Source organism: Lycorma delicatula, chromosome 6, assembly GCF_047948215.1.
Source record: "Lycorma delicatula isolate Av1 chromosome 6, ASM4794821v1, whole genome shotgun sequence".
Classification (NCBI taxonomy): Eukaryota; Metazoa; Arthropoda; class Insecta; order Hemiptera; family Fulgoridae; genus Lycorma; species Lycorma delicatula.
The window spans coordinates 135,355,922-135,374,904 of record NC_134460.1 but is presented as its reverse complement, the minus strand read 5'-3'; the positions used below and the strand labels follow the sequence as shown (position 1 = coordinate 135,374,904).

At 26.7% G+C, this 18,983-nt stretch overlaps 1 protein-coding gene across 1 annotated transcript in view; it reads right to left on the bottom strand.

The window, feature by feature from the left end:
* LOC142326259 (fatty acid synthase-like) overlaps positions 1 to 18,983 on the bottom strand; it is a 92,194-nt gene that overhangs the window by 10,808 nt on the left and 62,403 nt on the right. The window contains exons 19-32 of the mRNA XM_075368579.1: positions 17,228 to 17,392; positions 15,909 to 16,211; positions 14,593 to 14,789; positions 13,176 to 13,424; positions 12,245 to 12,368; positions 11,319 to 11,495; positions 9,548 to 9,727; positions 9,146 to 9,344; positions 7,347 to 7,533; positions 6,890 to 7,035; positions 5,937 to 6,184; positions 3,054 to 3,299; positions 1,899 to 2,136; positions 152 to 402 (exon numbers count right to left, since the gene is read on the bottom strand). Coding sequence (XP_075224694.1) covers positions 152 to 402; positions 1,899 to 2,136; positions 3,054 to 3,299; positions 5,937 to 6,184; positions 6,890 to 7,035; positions 7,347 to 7,533; positions 9,146 to 9,344; positions 9,548 to 9,727; positions 11,319 to 11,495; positions 12,245 to 12,368; positions 13,176 to 13,424; positions 14,593 to 14,789; positions 15,909 to 16,211; positions 17,228 to 17,392 — 2,910 coding nt within the window. The remainder of the gene's footprint in view (positions 1 to 151; positions 403 to 1,898; positions 2,137 to 3,053; positions 3,300 to 5,936; positions 6,185 to 6,889; positions 7,036 to 7,346; positions 7,534 to 9,145; positions 9,345 to 9,547; positions 9,728 to 11,318; positions 11,496 to 12,244; positions 12,369 to 13,175; positions 13,425 to 14,592; positions 14,790 to 15,908; positions 16,212 to 17,227; positions 17,393 to 18,983) is intronic.

Sequence of the window (18,983 nt, the reverse complement as noted above, 5' to 3'; positions counted from 1 at the left end):
CGTCAAAATTAATGTCTGCAAAAAATTACTGTGTAATACACCTACCTAAAAAGCTTTTTTATTTATGTTTGTTGTCTAAAGAAGATATGATTAATAATAATAATTTATACAAGCAGGTTACTACTATATTAGTAAGATAGGTAGAATATACCTGGTCATTATTACGGTTTGGTGTAGTACCATTAGTAGCCGGTACTGATGCTGGTGCTGATGAAGAATCACTGCTACCACCAGATCCTAATTCTTGCAGACGTCCAAATGTAAGTCCTCTAATCTCCTGTGCACTCAGAACAACATCATAGCCTCTTTCCAATGTCTGTTTTATTTCAGCACCCATAAGAGAATCCATACCAAGATCAGCAAGTGTGGATGATGGAGCAACTGTATTTGTATCCTTTATTCCTGTAAGTATAATAGTTGCAATATGAGGCATCTTAATCTTCATGATAAAAAAATATTATATATATTTTTTTAAACTCCAGATGTCATTAAACAAATTAATCTATATCAATTTTTAATGGGTGAACCAACCTTCATATTCACAAACTGAATTTAACAGATTTCTGAATTCTTTAATTAAAGAAATTATTTGAAGAATAAAACAAGGTAAAAACAAGGTTTGTCAAAAATCTTGAAATCAGTGCAGCAGCACCGTCTTTTGTATTATATTGTAAAATGTAAGACATAAAGTTTCTAATGGAGAAAACAGCTGTTAATAAAATATAAACACAGTGGAAAAAATAGGGTTTATCTATTCATTTCAAGGATAAACCAAGCAACGTCTCTTATTAAAGCAATGTACTGTTGGTTACATTAAAATTTGCAGAAAAAACCTACACCATTTAAAATAATTAAAGTTAATTATTTTTAATTAAATATGTATCTCAATGTCCACTTTAAATCCAACCAGTATATGAAACTAATATCAATGTTCAAAATTTTAAATTACATATTTCATAGATCAATTTATGATTCCTGGAAAAGTTCATGTATAATTAAATTGAAATAAAGATGAATTTCTGTCTTTCAGATTCTTTATACTCAGATCTTTTGAAAATATCTAAACAGAAATTTTAAGATTTCATTGGTCTGACAAAGTTTTGTAGCTCTCATGGCCAAGATTACTACCCCATGTTACATCTCGGAAATACAAAAACTAAAAATATGATGCTTTTGAAGTGTTTTTTTTTTAATAACCGTTTAATTTTATTCCAAAAATAGAACAGTAACACACAACGATCAAATAAAATGACTGACAGCAATAGGGGAATTTCTGGCAATATATATTTATTACCATTACTTTATTTATTTATTAACAAATTTTATCTTAAATAAACAAAAAATGCTTCCAAAGCATATTATTTTTTTATAGTTTTATACCTTATCTTTTTTAACTTCGTACCTTACTTCTAAACTGAAATCTAGTATTTTTAGTTTATTAGACAGGGTTTAGTAAATTCTATTCATTTCAGATTGAAAAACAAAATGACTTACTTGTTTTTTCCCTACCATTTTATTTAGTTTAATTGAATTCTCATGCAAATTTATGTAATCCAAATTATTTTAAAAAAATAATATTAAAATACAATTTTATTAAACAGTAGAATTTTAAACCCAAATATTAAACAGTATTGTAATTCAAACGTATAAATTCAGTTTATAAAGGATAAAGTAGATTTATACAGAATAAAGTGAAATGCAATGAACTTTGCACTGATCTTTCATTTTATGTAATACAGGCTTAAAAACATTGGAATTTATCATTTAGTTTGCTTATCAACCAAAGAATTTGAACTACAACTAATCTATTGTTAAAATATTCATCAAATAAAAAAGGTTAAATTACATATAAAAATATTAAAATTATATTATGAAAATTAAATTATTCAATAACCCACCTAAAATATTTGCGATAGCATCAATAAGACTGACTTCATTACCATCTGAAGCACCCTTTCTTTTTTCTGCAACCAACATTGAAGCCATTACAGCCTGTGGTTGTTGAAGGAACATGTCAATAGTTGATAAGCAGGATGACATTCTCTGTGGCAATGTACCACCAACAACAGTTTCATTATCACCCATTGTTTCCAAAATAAGACCTACATCACCAATAGCTCCCCACTGAATTGCAACCTGTACAGGAAAAAGTAAAATATTAGATGAATAAATTAAATAAAATTCACAATTAAACATGCATTTAAGTCGAATAAGTAGAATGTTAAAAATTTTGAAATACTGTAACTGGAAACTTTACAAGAAATGTGATTCTTTTCAACAATTTTAATCTAATTCATAATGTTGTTCAAATAAAATTATGAAATCAGTTTTATCTGAAACCCTACAGTTCAAAGAACTTTACGATTCAAATATATTTTAACTGGAAGGTAACTTTTAAATTACATGTACCAAAATTTATCAAGCTATTGATGGCCATCAAATACTCAGGCCAAACGCCATAACCCCTGTTTTCTATCTAGTAAAAGATAGACATCACAACAGCTGATGTCAGATAAAAATGAACTTATCTAATGTGAAGCATTTTGCAAAAAAAAACACCGAAAGCAATAGAATTAGTAAAGGCTTTATAAATTGAGAATAGAAAATAATAAAATAGATATTCTGAAAAAATGTTTACTATCTGAAGAATTCCTGTACTCGGTAAGTTAGAAGGAATTTGATATATAATTAAGCTAAGCAGTCTTATCCTGTCCAGACAACAATATCAAATATTAGAAGGATGATAAACATGTTCTGCTTCATAGTAAATATTTTATTTCCATTTATAATAAAATGGAAGGAAAAAGAAGTTTAGGAAAGCTAAAACAATATGAAATTTATAATGAATTATCTAGGCTGATCTAAGTTGATTAACTCAGCATCCTCAGCCAAAGAATTGTTACCCTAAGATAACAATGAGAAACAGAGTAGATAAATAAGTTACATCAAGAAATTGAAACAAATTATTAATTCGTATTAAAGAAATAAAACTATAATAAATAATTGTAAAAAAAATATGAAAAATGCAAAATTATAACAAATTATTAACATACACCAGGTAGTCCAGCAGCCTGTCTAGCTTCACATATTCTTTCCATAGCAGAGTTTGCGAGACCGTAGTTGGTTTGACCAGCATTACCACGACCACAAGATACAGAAGAGAATACAACAAAGTAATCCAGCTCTGGGCAAAGCTTCCTTGAAACAGCATCTAAGTTCTTTGTTCCATCAACCTTTGGTAAACAAACTGTGGCAAAGTCTTTGGCAGTTTGGTTTTCCATGAATGCATCCCTAAGTACCTACAAAGAACAAATAAATATATATTAAACATATAAAAAAATATATAAGTTATATTACAATTACAACAAAAAAATTAATTCTGTGCAAGATTGTTAAATGAGTTTCCTACAATAGACAGTTCTACAGAATCCGGATCATCTAAGGACTACATTAACAAAAAATCCATCCAAACAGAGGAATTTTTTATTTTATTTTATTTTCTTGGTTACAGTGACTTTAATACGAATTTCATAATCCGATGTAACTTTTGAAATAGTGAATATTTTTATTCTGCTTGCTGGAAATTTGTAAGTTTTGTTTTTTACAGCAATGAAAATAGATACAAATCCCAGGAAATTATCTAAGACTGTTAATTTATCCCACAATATAACTATGAGATTAAAAAAATCAGCACAAAAATGTGATGTTGGGTTAGGTATTATTATGCAATTCACTGAAGTTTTGATTAATAGGATCATTTTCATTTGATAAAAAAGAGGAATTGCAATCATAGACCTAAACTGCTGCGAATCATTAATTGAATGGAAAAAGTATATAACAAATATAAGGCTATCGATAAAAAAATTGAGGTGTAAGTTAGACATAAATGGTGCAAATTTTTACATCAGGACAGTTTATAAAAGGCTGATAAAAGTGGAAGAACACAAAAACCAGCAAAAACATATAACATAGCCATGATGAAGAAAAGGAAATAAAAGGATTAGACAGTTGACTAATGAAGCACAGACAGAGCCAGTTTTACGTGAAGGAATGAAAAGTCCCTTATAAGAAAATCATCAGACAAAAAATTGTCTACTCTTCATTTGCACCAATTCTCTACATTTCCAATCAAAAACTTTTTGGGTAGTTTTAATATGAAGGAACTGTCAACTATACCAATTTAAGGAACAATAAAAAGTGATGACTATTTACAGATTTTTTAGCAAATGATTTCAGAAAAGTTCCATTAACTAAATTGTTTGCTATTTACAACAAACAGAGTGCTGTATACCTGGTACACCCCTAAGTAAAAAATGTCTGTCCATAAACACAAAAATAAGACAAATCATGAGGATGCAAGATTTCTGAAACAGCTGGTAAAATGCAATCTCGACTTGAAAAATACCAAAAGAGGATGCAGACGGATTAGAGAAATAAGAGGATCTGAAGGAAATTGGTCTTACACCAGAAGACACCCATGACAAGATAAAATTAGATGAAAAAACAGGAACAAAAACAGTTCCTTTCCACTCACAAGAAAGAATCTCACAATACGAATATTTTCAACACCAAAAGGGCAAAGAGATCAGAATGTATGAAAAGGTACTGGAATGACCACAAGGTCCAAACAGTTCCCTAGAAGAGACTTGGAAAATGAACTGATTAAAGTAATCCTATGCGGTCATAAAAGGTGAAAAAAGCAAGTATTTGCTTTGCATTATTATGTTAAGAGCTGATTTAAAGATAATTCAAAGTGTGTTTAAAAAATGTAAATATAAAATTCTTTAATTTACATTTAAATGATAAGTATAATTCAATAATAAGTAAAATTTTAAATCCATTTTTTAACCAAAAAATGAATATTCAAATAAAAAATAAAATAATTCATTAAAATAATAATGCATATGTTATAAAGGAAAAACACCTTATATATTTGGTAATAAATTATGTCACTTGTATGAAGGTTTTTATCCACAATCCACAATAAGTATACAAGCAATTACCAACTGTGTAGTAAAGGGTACCAAGATATTGAACATACAACACTGTACTCCCAAAATTGATTAGCAGATTCATGATTAGCAGTAATTATATTGAAGACGCTGAAAGTATGTTCCATGTAATTACATGATTTATGATTACATATATAATTAATTATAATGCTTTATACTATTGGTCTTAACATAGTAATAGATTTTTTTACATATATAACTTAACGAGTAGTACTCGATGAAAGGTTTATTAGTAAACATAAATATTTGACGACAATTGATCTTCTCTATACTTAACTGCAGAAAAGATAAGTTTCCACCAGAGTAAATCATGAATTGAACCAAAACTAATCCTCCTATATAAGATAAAACTGATTACTTTTTCCCTTTACTCTAACTAAAAAGATTAATAGAAAAGGGTGGTGCCACAAAACTGGCAAGACCCTTGTAGACACCTAATCTTTCATCTTTTACAAATAATATAAATTAAGTATAATTAAGTTAAGTTAAGTAACAAATATTAAATTGTATTATAAAACAATGTTAAATTAAGTATGATTAAGTTAAGTATTAACTTAATATTATATAATATTATAATTAGTAAGTATTAGGATTACTTCATTAATTATTAATTCTGAAAAAGTGAAAGAAATAAAAAAATTAAAAAAAATAAAAACAATTTTCAGGAGATATTATATTAAAGTCCAGATGAACATATAAACTAATTTTACAATAATTTGAGGAATTTGTACAATAATTTGCATGTTAAAATTAGTTTTGAGATTGGAGATACTCTAAAACATGTCAACCACAAATGTTAGTGACAGTGCCAGAAAGGGCAGAAAATAACACTCAAATCAATAATTAACTAATTGTATAGAAATCTCACTTTTTCAATTCAGAGAGATTTAATTAGGGACAATTAAAATGTAAAATTGTACTTACAACAGCCAGATTGAAAATTCCACCAACTGGTCCCAATTTAGAAGCTTCTCGAATAAGTTGTTCAGCACCTTTAACAGTTGTAACATTAGCAGTCGAAACAAATACTTGAATTTTATTTTCCTGCCACCTTCTGGTACATAATGATTGGTAGCCTGTTCGGATTCCAGTACGAGATGTTAATACAATTTTTTTGGCACCACGTTGTATCATCCAGTTGGCTAATTCAAGACCAAATCCTCCAAGACCACCTGAAATTAAAATAAGTAGGCAAATTTATTAATTTTATCCTTATAACTTCAGAAATACTTCTACACATATTTTAAAAAGAATTATGAACTGGATAAAACTATAAGTTAAAAGTTCCAGATTCTTGTTGAGAATTGAACCAAAGACAAGCTAGACTAATAAAACTAGCTGTGACTAGTTGTGTTACCTCTCTTATTTAGCAGAAAATGGATGTATGCATGTGTGTGTATATATATATATATATATATATATATATATATATAAACACACACACACACACATATATATATATATACACATCAAGACAATAATGAATATTCTGTATTATTAATTTTACCACTAAACTAGGTTAATACCGCTTTCAGTGAATTTCAAATAAAAAGGAAGTACAAAACTTACATTAAAAAAAAAAAAAAATAGATTAGCTTAACTTCAAATTTATATAAGTCTGGCAAGAAAATGCACACTATTAATACTAATTTAATAACTGCTAGTATGGTAATCCAATAAACTAGTTACTTTTATCAAATTGTGAAAAATAAATTATTTTAACTTTTATTGATAAAAATAACTGCCAACCAATTTCCAGATCCCATCAGGTACCTAGTTGTTGTAAGTTATGGTGGCATAAAATCCAATAACAGACAAAAAAGTATTATTTTCTTCTTATTTTTTCTAATACAACAAAAAATAAAATTATCACTCACCAACAAGAACATAAGATTTGTCTGGGTTCATGTATGTCCTTGGAATAGCATTAACTGGATGCGGTTTAGGTATTACTTTCTTAACAGGTTCTTCATCACGTACTTTCAAAACAACTTTACCAATATGTTTGCCAGAAGCAATAAACCTAATTCAAAAACACAAATAACATTAATTTTTGTAATAATGTAATAATAAGAATATCTAAATTTTCAAATATCTTACTTGAAAATAATAAATAACAAACTATTTTATGAACAGTTAGTACATATATTTTTCAATAAAATTAAGAATCAATTTATTATCTTTCAAAATAAAAATAATAAAAAATAAGCATTTCATAATAAAAATATTACATATTGTGTAATATTAGATATTAGAAAATATTAATATACAGTTAACACAAAATAATATTTCATAACTAATGTTGTCATACATAATTAACACAACTTAACTGACCTGAATGCCTGTTCAGCTTGTGATTCAGAAAATACAGTCGAAGGAAGAGGTCGAATAGCACCATTTTTAATACCTTCAGTAACCAATTTAACTACAGCCTTTTTATCTTCATTTTCGTTACCAGCTTCAAATAATGCATCCAAAAGAATACCATGGAATGCTGTATTTTTTAAGAAGAATGCCATACCTGTGACAGTAACATATGATATATGATAATGTATACATCCATAAAATTTAATGACAAAGTATGATTTAATAAATATGGTAGAAGCTTGATTATATAAATCTGATAAAAGCATTTTTGGTTTAAATCAACAGATGTTGAATTAACCGGAAATGTTGTCTTAAACCTCAAAACTACTACTTCAATTAAACAAAACTAGTATATCTTATAAAAAATATGTAGATACAGTTCTTTATTTTTATAAACAAGGAAATTTAAAAATGGTTTATTTATACATTGGACCCTAATTATTTTTTTTAAAAGACATTAACTCCTGTGGTTATATCACAAGTAAATGACAACAGTGTAAGTGAAACTGCATCTACCATTGTAACTTTGGTTATTTACAAAAAGAAATATATTAATGTGGCTCCTTCTGTTAAAACGGTATCCTTATTTCACACCATGAGGTGTTCCAGACATTATGGAATCATTGAGGTTATAAGGAAATTCAGTTTAATGTTGTATGTAGAACTAGCAGTTTTTAATTACAGTTGCAGAATTCTAACATTTAGCCTCATTTGTTTATTTATTCGATTATTACATGAAATTTAATTTAAAGCCAGTAGTTTGATTATTCTCAATAAATTTATTCTAACTACACCAGAAAATTTATGAAAACATAATTTTCACAAAAATCATAATCAACTCTCCAATAAGATTATGTATCTATAAGACACTATATCTACATAAAATTATGTGAGTAATAGCTTTTAATTAACTGGATATATATATATATATGATTAGATGACTTGAATGAGTCCATAAAAACAAGCTTGTAATTGTAGCTACAATTTATTATTACAGAAAAATGTTTATTATTATTTTCCTCACATAATGATTTACATCATGAAGAAAGTATTATTTTTATTTCACAAAATCCAGTTTTCAAACAATTATCATTATCACACAGGCTATCAACTCAATCAATTTGGCAGCTCCCATGTCCAATGTCAACCAAAATCAGAATTAAATTTGGCACAGAATAAACCACAATTTCTTTTACATATAACTAAAACAACAAAGATTACATTTTTAAAGGGATGTTCAAGTAAATCCTGATACTGTTTGCAAAGAATCTTGATTAAAATATGAAATTTGTAAAAAAAAAACAAAACAGAATACCATTAAGCAGTCTTTTTTCCAAAAATATTAAAAGTAAGAAGAATTTTTTAGTAATTTTATAAAATATGTCAGCTAAGTTTTTAAAATTAAGTGATAAAAATGACACTTTCCAGTATACTGAAATAAAAATTATAATGCTTTTCACATATGTTATATAATTTATCATCTGGGCAAAAGGTAAATATTATAAAATTCATAAAATAAATAAATAACTATTATTACAAAACCCCTCTCATAACAAGCAAAAACTGTTTTTCACCAGACAGTCTATAAATTACACCAGTGTCTACCTCAAAGATGATAGATTACATTAATTGCGCCATTGCAGAAATTAATTCACTGATCAACTCTTATATATTATTATTAGATGCACTTCATATAGTTATCTTTGATTATTATCTTATATTTAATATAAAATAAAATTATTTTTAAAAAATACATATATATTAACCTAAAGCAGTGTTGTTAGACAGATCAAGCTTTCCAATTTCAAGGAAACGACCATCCCTAGCAAGACAACGAACTGATGCTTGCAACATTTCATGTGCTAATGAGTTCAATACGATATCAACACCACGTCCATTTGTTTCTCTCATTATATGTTGTTCAAAACTGGTATCACGAGAATTAGCAATGTTTTTGTCAGTCAACTGCAAAATAAGAAGAATGCCTAAGTTAATAAAAAACATAATTCCTTCTAAATGATTAATAAATTTCAGCTCAAATACCATTTAAATTATTCTTTATTAAAAAAAAAAAGTTTAATACATATTTCATTAAATATAATAGACCTCATGTAATGCAAAAATAAACAATGACAAGAAATAATATGTGTTGATTAGTCATTAGTTACCTGTGGGAATGTTTTCTTGAGGAAATCTCTCTTTTCTTGGCTACCAACAGTTGTGTACACAGTGCAACCCATGTGAAGTGCAATAGCAATAGCAGCTTGACCGACACCACCAGTACCAGCGTGTACCAAAAGTGATTCACCTGGCTTCATATGACCTCTGACAATAAGAGCATAGTAACTCTGAAATAGAAAATAAACCAGGATATTATTAAAACACTGCATATGTTGTATGAGTCAAGCTATTCCAAACAAAAAAGTTAAGCTACAATTGGATCACATTATTTAATAATCTATTAGTCATTTTATTTATTTATTTATTTTTTTATGAGATTAATGGATAGTTACATTGTCAATATAATGTGCCACTAATATGTCCATCAACAGATAATAATAAATCAGAAACTGTTTGAAAAATTAGCAGCATTAGTTTTGCACTCTATTCTGAAGTTTATAAAAATATGACTCATAATTTAATACTAAAACTAATATCACTTGCATAGGTGGTAAATTATTTCTAAATCTTTCCTGTGAATAAAGGTGTTTTTATAAATAATAAAGTTTTTCTGTAATTAAATTATACACAGCAACAGATTTCTACCAAATTGTTCTCTTAAAACTGTCAACTCAACATTTAATAGACAGACATATTCAACTATGTAAAGATTTTTTTATAAATTTTAGTTAAAATAATTATAGAATAAAAATCAGTAAAAAAAAAGAACACAAATATTATGGAGAATGTATTAAATAATAGATAAAATTCATAGTCAGCAGGGGTAATTTTGAATTGTTCATGAACTGCTGAACAATTATATTTTATTATTATTCTCAAACCTACTTATTTACAAAATATCAAGCCATCTTTTATAAGTTTGTTTTATTCTTGTTATAAAATCCCCGTTTTCTTCTCTTTAATATATTCCATGAGTCCACCTTAACTCCCATTAAGCACAATTCACATTTTTTAAATTTTCTCAATTCTCTCTTAATGTTGCTTACTTTTTGCAACAGGACTACTTTAATACCTGCCAATATATTCTAAAAAATATTTAGTTGATAACAGTAATTGAAAAACATGATTATTATAATAACCTAATTTTTAAATTACCCAAAAATTAAATAGAGAAAATTTTGAATTAAATTTTAGATTAAAATTTTGAATTTATTCAAGTAGAAGTTTCTATTAAACATACTCTGTTTTTGAACAAATATTTCACTAATGATCAGTAAAATATATTATAAATGAATATTATTAAAGAAAAAATCAATCAAATAAAACTTCTGCATTTTATAACAATAACTAATTAGTTAGACATTTAACAAATATTTTGGAATTAAGCACTCCAGCCAGTTGGGGGTTAGAGAAATACTCATTTCAATCCATTGATGTACAATTAATAATATGCTAAAACCTTAAAATAATCTGTCAATATAAGATAGCCAGTACAACTGGTGAACTGGGGTCATTAACTAAACAAAACTTAATAAACAGTAGATTGAAAGTAGTGCCCCCTTATAAATTTTTTAATGCTTTACTTATAGGTATTAGAAAAATAAAATAACAAACAACAAACAGAAAAGCTTTTTTATTTTTGTTTTAACATAATATACACAAAAAGCTTGGAGAATAGCCAGAAATCATGTGATAAGAGTTTTAAAAATGTAATAATCCACTTTCCACAATAATCATCTAATATGATTTAAAAAATAATAATACTGAAAAAAGTATGATTTTTTTTTTTTACTGAATCAATTCTTAATATTTACTTACAGTAGAATATACAACAGGAACAGTCGAAGCTTCTTCTAATGTCCATTTGTCAGGTACTTCCCATAAGAATCCAGGATCTGCAAGCACAGTTGTAGCAAGACCACGTGCATCAACCATACCCATAACACGTCTACCCTTTGTATCTCTGCCAGTAAATTCCAGACCAAGAATACAGTCCTATAATAAAACATCTACTATTAAATTATGTACTATTGAAATTTTAAAGAAAAATGAAGAACTACAATTAAAAATTAAAACCTATCCTTTAATAAAATATGCTGTTGATTGCACATTTCATGTAAATGTTTGAAATTAAGGAAGTCTAACTTATCATTATGGCAGATGTATACTAGGATAGCACACACATATATATATATAAATATATATATATATATGACAAATATGATACCAAACTATATTTAATCTCTTTGGTCTATGAAAACAAGTTTTTATTACAGATGAGTTGAAGAATACCTGCCATATTTTATAGCTAGATTTGAATCAGCAAAACCTAAGCATTATAACTTCTAATGCCTCCTTTATAAGCACAAACATGACATAACCAAATATAAATAACCAGACAACTAGATTTTCTCAACTTATCAAACATAGTAGAGTGAATTCTTTCAACTCCCTTTAAAAAAGGAAATAATACAATTAATATTATCCTAAAACTTTTAACTTCTTAATGAATCAATATAAGACACCCATCACAACCGGTAAACTGGAAAGTTATCAACTAAGTTACAAATTCTATCTGTTAAGATATATGTTCAAAACATGTTAGTTTAACAAACCAAAGTAACAAAAATATATATATATACAGATATACAAACATGATAAATTCAAATTTAACTCTTGAATTTATGTTATTCTGTTATTATGTTATGTTATGTTGTTGCTGGTATGTTATTCAATAAACTGACCTGGCCAGCTAAATCTCCAGGAAGTGCATCAGGTGGTAATTTACCACTAGCTAACATAATATCACGGAAGTTAAGAGGTGCATAGTAGACTGTACAAAGCTCCTTGTTGGGATGGTTCTCAGGCCTAAAATTAAAAAATAATAAAAATAAATAAATACATATATGTAAAAATAATACAAATTTATAAATGAAATTTTAAATTATACTGTTTAAAGATAAGCAATTGCAATCCAAATAAAATCATATAAGAATATTGAAAAGAAATCTTTTCTGTATGTCGTCACATTATATCCTATATAAACAAATTAATTTTATTTATATCATTAATAGAGGAATCACTATAAATATTTTATGTAACTACACCTTATATCACATAAAAATTCAAATGTATAGTACACAAATAATATACACCAATTTTATATCTCGTGGTTTAATAAGAGTTCCATATTTAATAATGTTCCATATTATATAATTATGAATTATAATATGAATAACTATCAAACCCGAACATTTATAATAATAATGTTTTTTTTTTTTTAATATTTAAGTTGTTTAAAAGAGTCCCAACATCATTTATTGGATGGTAACTATAAATACCTTGAATTACTGGATAGTCAAATAAACAATCGATGTTACCTGTTTTAGTGATCATTACCATTATTCATCACCTTTCAAGACTACTGCTCTATGAAAATATTCATAGGTTTTAATGCAATAAAAGTACAGTAAATTTTAAAGTAATTTTTATAATGAGGGTGAATAATAAAATGCACTCATTATCAGAAAATCATCAATGATAATCATACAATGTTTAATAATAAAAACACCTTGCAACCTGAATCAGTAAATTGATGTCTAAATTTTTCTAGCCAAATAATATTTTAATATTCAAATAATAATTGATAAACTTAAATACTTTAAAGAAACTTACTTGTAGAAGGTAAGTGGACCTTCAATCCATCTGAGACTAGCAAGATCTCCTCTAGTGAGAGCATTAAGATAAGCATGCTCAACTTGCAATGAAGCTTTGTCTGTTGGATTAGTAAGACGCAAGTGACGAAAACTACCCCAAACACCTCCTTTTAATACATTTATTACTAGATCTTTCTTAAGTTGAGCTGCATATTGAGGTGAAACTACCGAGAAAGTAGCTGCCTTAGCATCCTGAATAAATACAGCCCTATAAATAAAAATAAAAAAATAATAGATTAAGATAGGTATATATGTGAAAATAGCAAAAAAAGATTCCTTTTAAAGTATTTCTACATTAAAAAAGCAATTAATGAGAGAAATCAACAAAACAAGTAATTACACCATTTAACAGTCTTGTTTATTTATTATTCATCTTTCTATAGAATATTGAAAGACCAAAACCACGTCATAATTAATGTGTAGAGTTGCTCATTTCCAAGGATCTGGAGAAAAGAAAGATTATCTGTACATCAAACTGAACTTATTCTGGAGAAGTATAATTTTTGTTTTTTTATTTTCAAATGCCAAGTGATAGCAAGACTCAAATATTCAAGAATCAAATATAAGCTAATGCATTTCTCTGAGGTAATGAAAGGTGGAACAAACTTATTGGTCACAAAAATTAATTATATATTATAATATCATTCCCAAAACCAGAAAATAATTAAATATTGAGAATTTTACGTGGTTATGTGATTACATTTTAAATTAGGATGAAAAGAACTTCACACACCTTGCATTAAGTAACAAATTTTCTTTCTGACTGTTTTGAGTTGGAACAAAAAAAAAATGGTAGAATCTGAGCATTCTCTCTGAATAGGTTTTTAATCATGAATATTACCAGATATGAGATGAGTATTTCTAAAACATCAGGATACTGTTTGCTTCTTATATTATTTTTTTTAATTCTTCAATTATCTAAAAATATTGTAAAAATGAAACATATTAAGTACCATTACCATAATATTAAATTGTTATTGTTCTCCATTCAAATGATGAATTACTTTGCTTTCAGAATATCATCAGTTATTAACAGATTTATATTTAGGTATAAAAGGTAAGATTTGAAAGAATGTGTATCGTTTATTTTTTATTTTTTACTTTTCTGTGTTAATGATTAGAGGAAGTTCTATTGGTAGAAGTATAAAGGCATTTACTGCTTGATCTCAACTTTTTACAAAAGTATTTATTAATTAAACATATGTTCAACTGATCATAAAATAAAGCATTCAAAGGAATACTTATTAAGAAGTATATTTTTATATGTTAAAATACTTTGTGTGTGTGTGTATAAATGTTTAAAGAAATTTATATATATATATATATATATATATATTTCTTTAAAATACTACATAAAGCAAATATACTTATATTACCTAATGTTGTTACCACCAGGTTCTTGTTTGAGACAGTTGATCAAACCAAGCATACCAAATGTCTCTTCACCTTGACACACTAATACAAATTTTTTGCCTTCACTTTCACTCTGTTTCAAAGCTGCTTTAATGTCTTCCACCCAGTTGAAGTTCTTTTCAGTAACATTGATTACACCAGATGGTTGCTGATCAACAACCTGTAATTTTGTAAGATAAAAAATTCACTGACGGTATCAACAAATAGTTAAGCATGAATTTTTAAGTATTAATATTGTCATTAACTATTAACTGTTTGTACACAGCTGATTTACACTAGGATCATTTCCCTAGCAAACAGCTCCAATGTGAAATTAGTCATGGTTTTTGATATTTCATGTTCCCATGCATCCTGAATGAACTACCACTCATTAAAAAATTACAGGAGAAAAACAAACTTGAAACACATGATCTTATTCTGAAGAGTTTTAAGAGAATGTTTTAATTTTGGAGGATACTATAAGTTTAAGAAAAATTTGTGCTAAATTTTTGTTGATGGCCAGAATTCTGCTATTACATCTGTTGTAAATTTTGCAATAACTTTTAAACTTGTTTAAGCTCATGTAAAAATTGTTTTTTGAAACATATTTTAGGAATTGTCATTCATTTAATGTGAAAACTTTAACATGAATGAATTTTTATTAAAAATTTGGCGATTGTAATTTTTAAAATTAAAAAAATTAATACTTCAACACTTAAATGTCTGTTATACATATATCTTTATTTTGGATACAGTAATGTTTTTTTTTTTTTTTTCAATAGTATGTAGAAATATTTAATCACATTAAATTGGCAACACTTATTTGTTGTATTTGTAATTGGCAACAATTATTCAACAAGATAATGATGGAAAAATACTCCAACTTCAATAGAAATTGTTTTGCTACATTTGCACATCATTGTTAACAGACATATGTAATAATAAATCAAACATGAAAATGCATGGAATGAACACTCAATCTCCCACTATTGTGGCAGATTCACTTGTTTCACCTTATTTGACAGCCATCTGGGTTTTTGACCAGGATTTTACACTTGAACTACAACTTATTTATAAATAAAAATCATTTTTACTTTTATTATTTTATCTTAATGATTATACAATTATAAATGTCTAAACTGAGCTAACTAAATACTGCTGTTAAGATGTTAAACAACTTAGTAGCCATTATATTTGTAAAAATAGCACAGTAGAAAAATTCAATAATTTAATGTACACTGCACATGCTTTTTTCTTAAATTAAAAGCCAATGACTGTATTTATAATAAACATTTATTACCTTTCTTAACAAATAGAAAACTTTGCTTCCTTCTGGTAATTTAGATACAAGTTCTAATCCTGTAGCTTTAACAACGCTATCAGAAACATTAACATTTTCTTCAAGTAAAACAAATCCACCAGGTTTAAGTGATGAAGCCAAATTATTTACAATACTGCTGTTACTGATGAGCTCAGCACCAACTACAATGTGGCAATTATTTTCAACTGGTCCTGCACTTGGGTCCTTTTTAACAACTTTAACACCTAGTGGTTCTAATGTACTGCTGGCTTCATCTGAGTTACTAATTACTGTAACATCGACCTGTTTTTAACCAAAAAATAAACTTGTTATAAATAAAGAAAAAATGTATTATCCTTATAATATACAAAACATATTTAAAATAATTAAAAAGGTAATAATTTTCATTTTTATTATCAATGACAAATATGTAAAACATGCTTATACACATACACTCAATACCAATTATACAAAACATTAAAAAATCTGAGTATATATAATAAATGCATAATTAAATAGTAGAATGAAAGTAAGAAAGTAACCATTACATCACAACTAGCTTATATGATTAAAACAAATAAATAGTTTAACACAAATAATAATAACAATAATGTAATATTTAAACAACATATGTTGTGTATTATATTATTGTTATATTTAATTTATATATGCTATTTTATAATATTTCATTTTTATTTATTGTTTATAACACATCAGACCTTTTAAATTAACTGTTATGCTTAATTAAACTAGTCATTTTTTTTTCACACACAACAGTATGTTACAACAAAATCATAAATCATATATAGTTTTGTGCAGCCATGATCTGTGATAAATTTACTTCAAATGTTTGTGATAAACTGCACTATTAAGCAAACATTGTTCCAAAAAGGTAAAGCTCAACACTGGAAACTTGCTGCAAACCAGACACTGATAACAGGAAATAGAAAAATTACACTACATTAAACATTTTTTCATTAACAAAGATGTGATGCAACAGTATTTGCTGCATCATTACAACAATTCACAAGATGGTTAAAGCTACTCTTCAACAGTTTTTTGACAAAAAGAAAGCATGTCATTAAGTAAGGTCAACTTTAAATATGTCCCCCTCTACTATAGTACACCTCCCAGTACTAGATAATCTTAGCATAAAAATTAATGGGGACATAATAAGGAATTAAATGTTACATACATATGTATATAAAATCAATAACACATACATATATTCACATATACACCAATACACAGGTACAAAGCAAACACATTAAGACTTGTATAAAAAAACAGAGGAAAATAGAATTGGTTATGTTACATACTGTTAGTTGAGGTTCAGATTCAAGGATATTGATAATATCAGAAGCAAATAATGATTCTGTCTGACGGTTATTTCCAATTTCTACCACTTTCATTTTAAGTGCACCTCCTGAGTTTTCTGATGCCAATTGTAAACATACTGTTAGAGCCTTTGCTGGATCATATGCCTACAATAAAATATATTTTAAGCACAATGAATTTTAAAAATAATAAACTAATAAATTAATTGAAGTAACACAAATGAAGTCATTTTTACTAATTTTAAATGATTTAATAGATACTAAATCTTATATTAGTTTATTACATGAAAAGAGAATAATAATAATAATAATAGTTAGGTGATATAAGGACATTAAAAACCTCAAACAAAATAAAATTCAAACACTTTCTGCAATTTTGAGTAAATATTTCATCATAGTACAATTCTTATGTATCCAATCAAACCTTGTAAATTCAAAGTTAAGAGAACACTTAGAAAATATGTATTCAATAACTTTTTTTTGTTACAAAATTGTAATTAAACAATTTTTTACTGGCACACAAAGTGTTGTTATCAGGACTAAGACCCAAAATTACTATAGTAAATAATTAAAATTTACCTTAAAAATTAAAAGAATGTGAAATGTCTATATGGTTTGCTAAATGTGAAATAAAAACAATAATAAAAATCTAACATAAAACAATAAAATTGCCTACTGGTAATTAAACAGGTTTCAATTTGAAAATCAATATTTTTTTGTAGAATGTATCTTTCTATCTCTAAAGATTACTTTTACTTAGACAATTTTAATGCAAATATAATAATAAAATTAAACAATAATGAGTAGAAAAAGTTTTCAGCCAATTTAAATACTATGAACTACAGAGGCATTTGTTAGTGCATGACATTAATTAGGCATAATTTAAATTATTAGTGAGTAAGAACAATGTTATCTTAATATGATTAGATCATAGTATTAGCATACTTTTTTTCTATACTTGAAATTCAATCAAAAATTTCTTTGTTGTTCTTTTGATTCTAAAAGTTTACAGCAAAGTTTTAATAATAGCTTCTTTAAATAACTTAGAACTTAATAATAAAAGCTTTTCAAATATTGTTGTAGAAAATGCGGCTTTAAAGCTTACAATTTCATGTTAAAATAACATTGTTTTTAATCTACCAAAGAAATGAAAATAAATAAATAAATAAAGAAAAACACTGTGATCCTTTTTTTTTAAAAAAAAAGGTTATTACACAAGTGAATTCCACTGAGAAATCTCGCTCTCAGTTAATGTTTTCAGAGATCCATGACTTTAGGTTATAAAAATGGAATGAGGAAAAGTAATTTTGCCTTTGCCAACGAGTATAAACAGATTAAAGATACTTTTGTTAATCATTTCTAAGTTCAAATCAAAAGTCAAACCTGGAACCTTCAGAGTACCAGTTGAACGGAGATGTTCTATCAACTGAACTAATAGTCCAAATCATATAACTTCTAAAACTGAATAATAATAATAAGAAAAAAAAGGAAGAAGGCAATTAAAATAAAGCAACAGTTACATCAAGTGTTGTAACTTCAATACATAGTGAAGACCATAAGATACATATAAAAATCGTTTTCAAGACCAAGAAGATGCCCATTATATACCACCAGTACGAATGCATTAGAAAGAGAACAGATAAATTATCTGAAGTTTACAAGTAATTTTTTTTTTAAATACATACTATACAGAAATCATATATATTTTTACATTACAGAGAAAAGAAAAACCATAAAA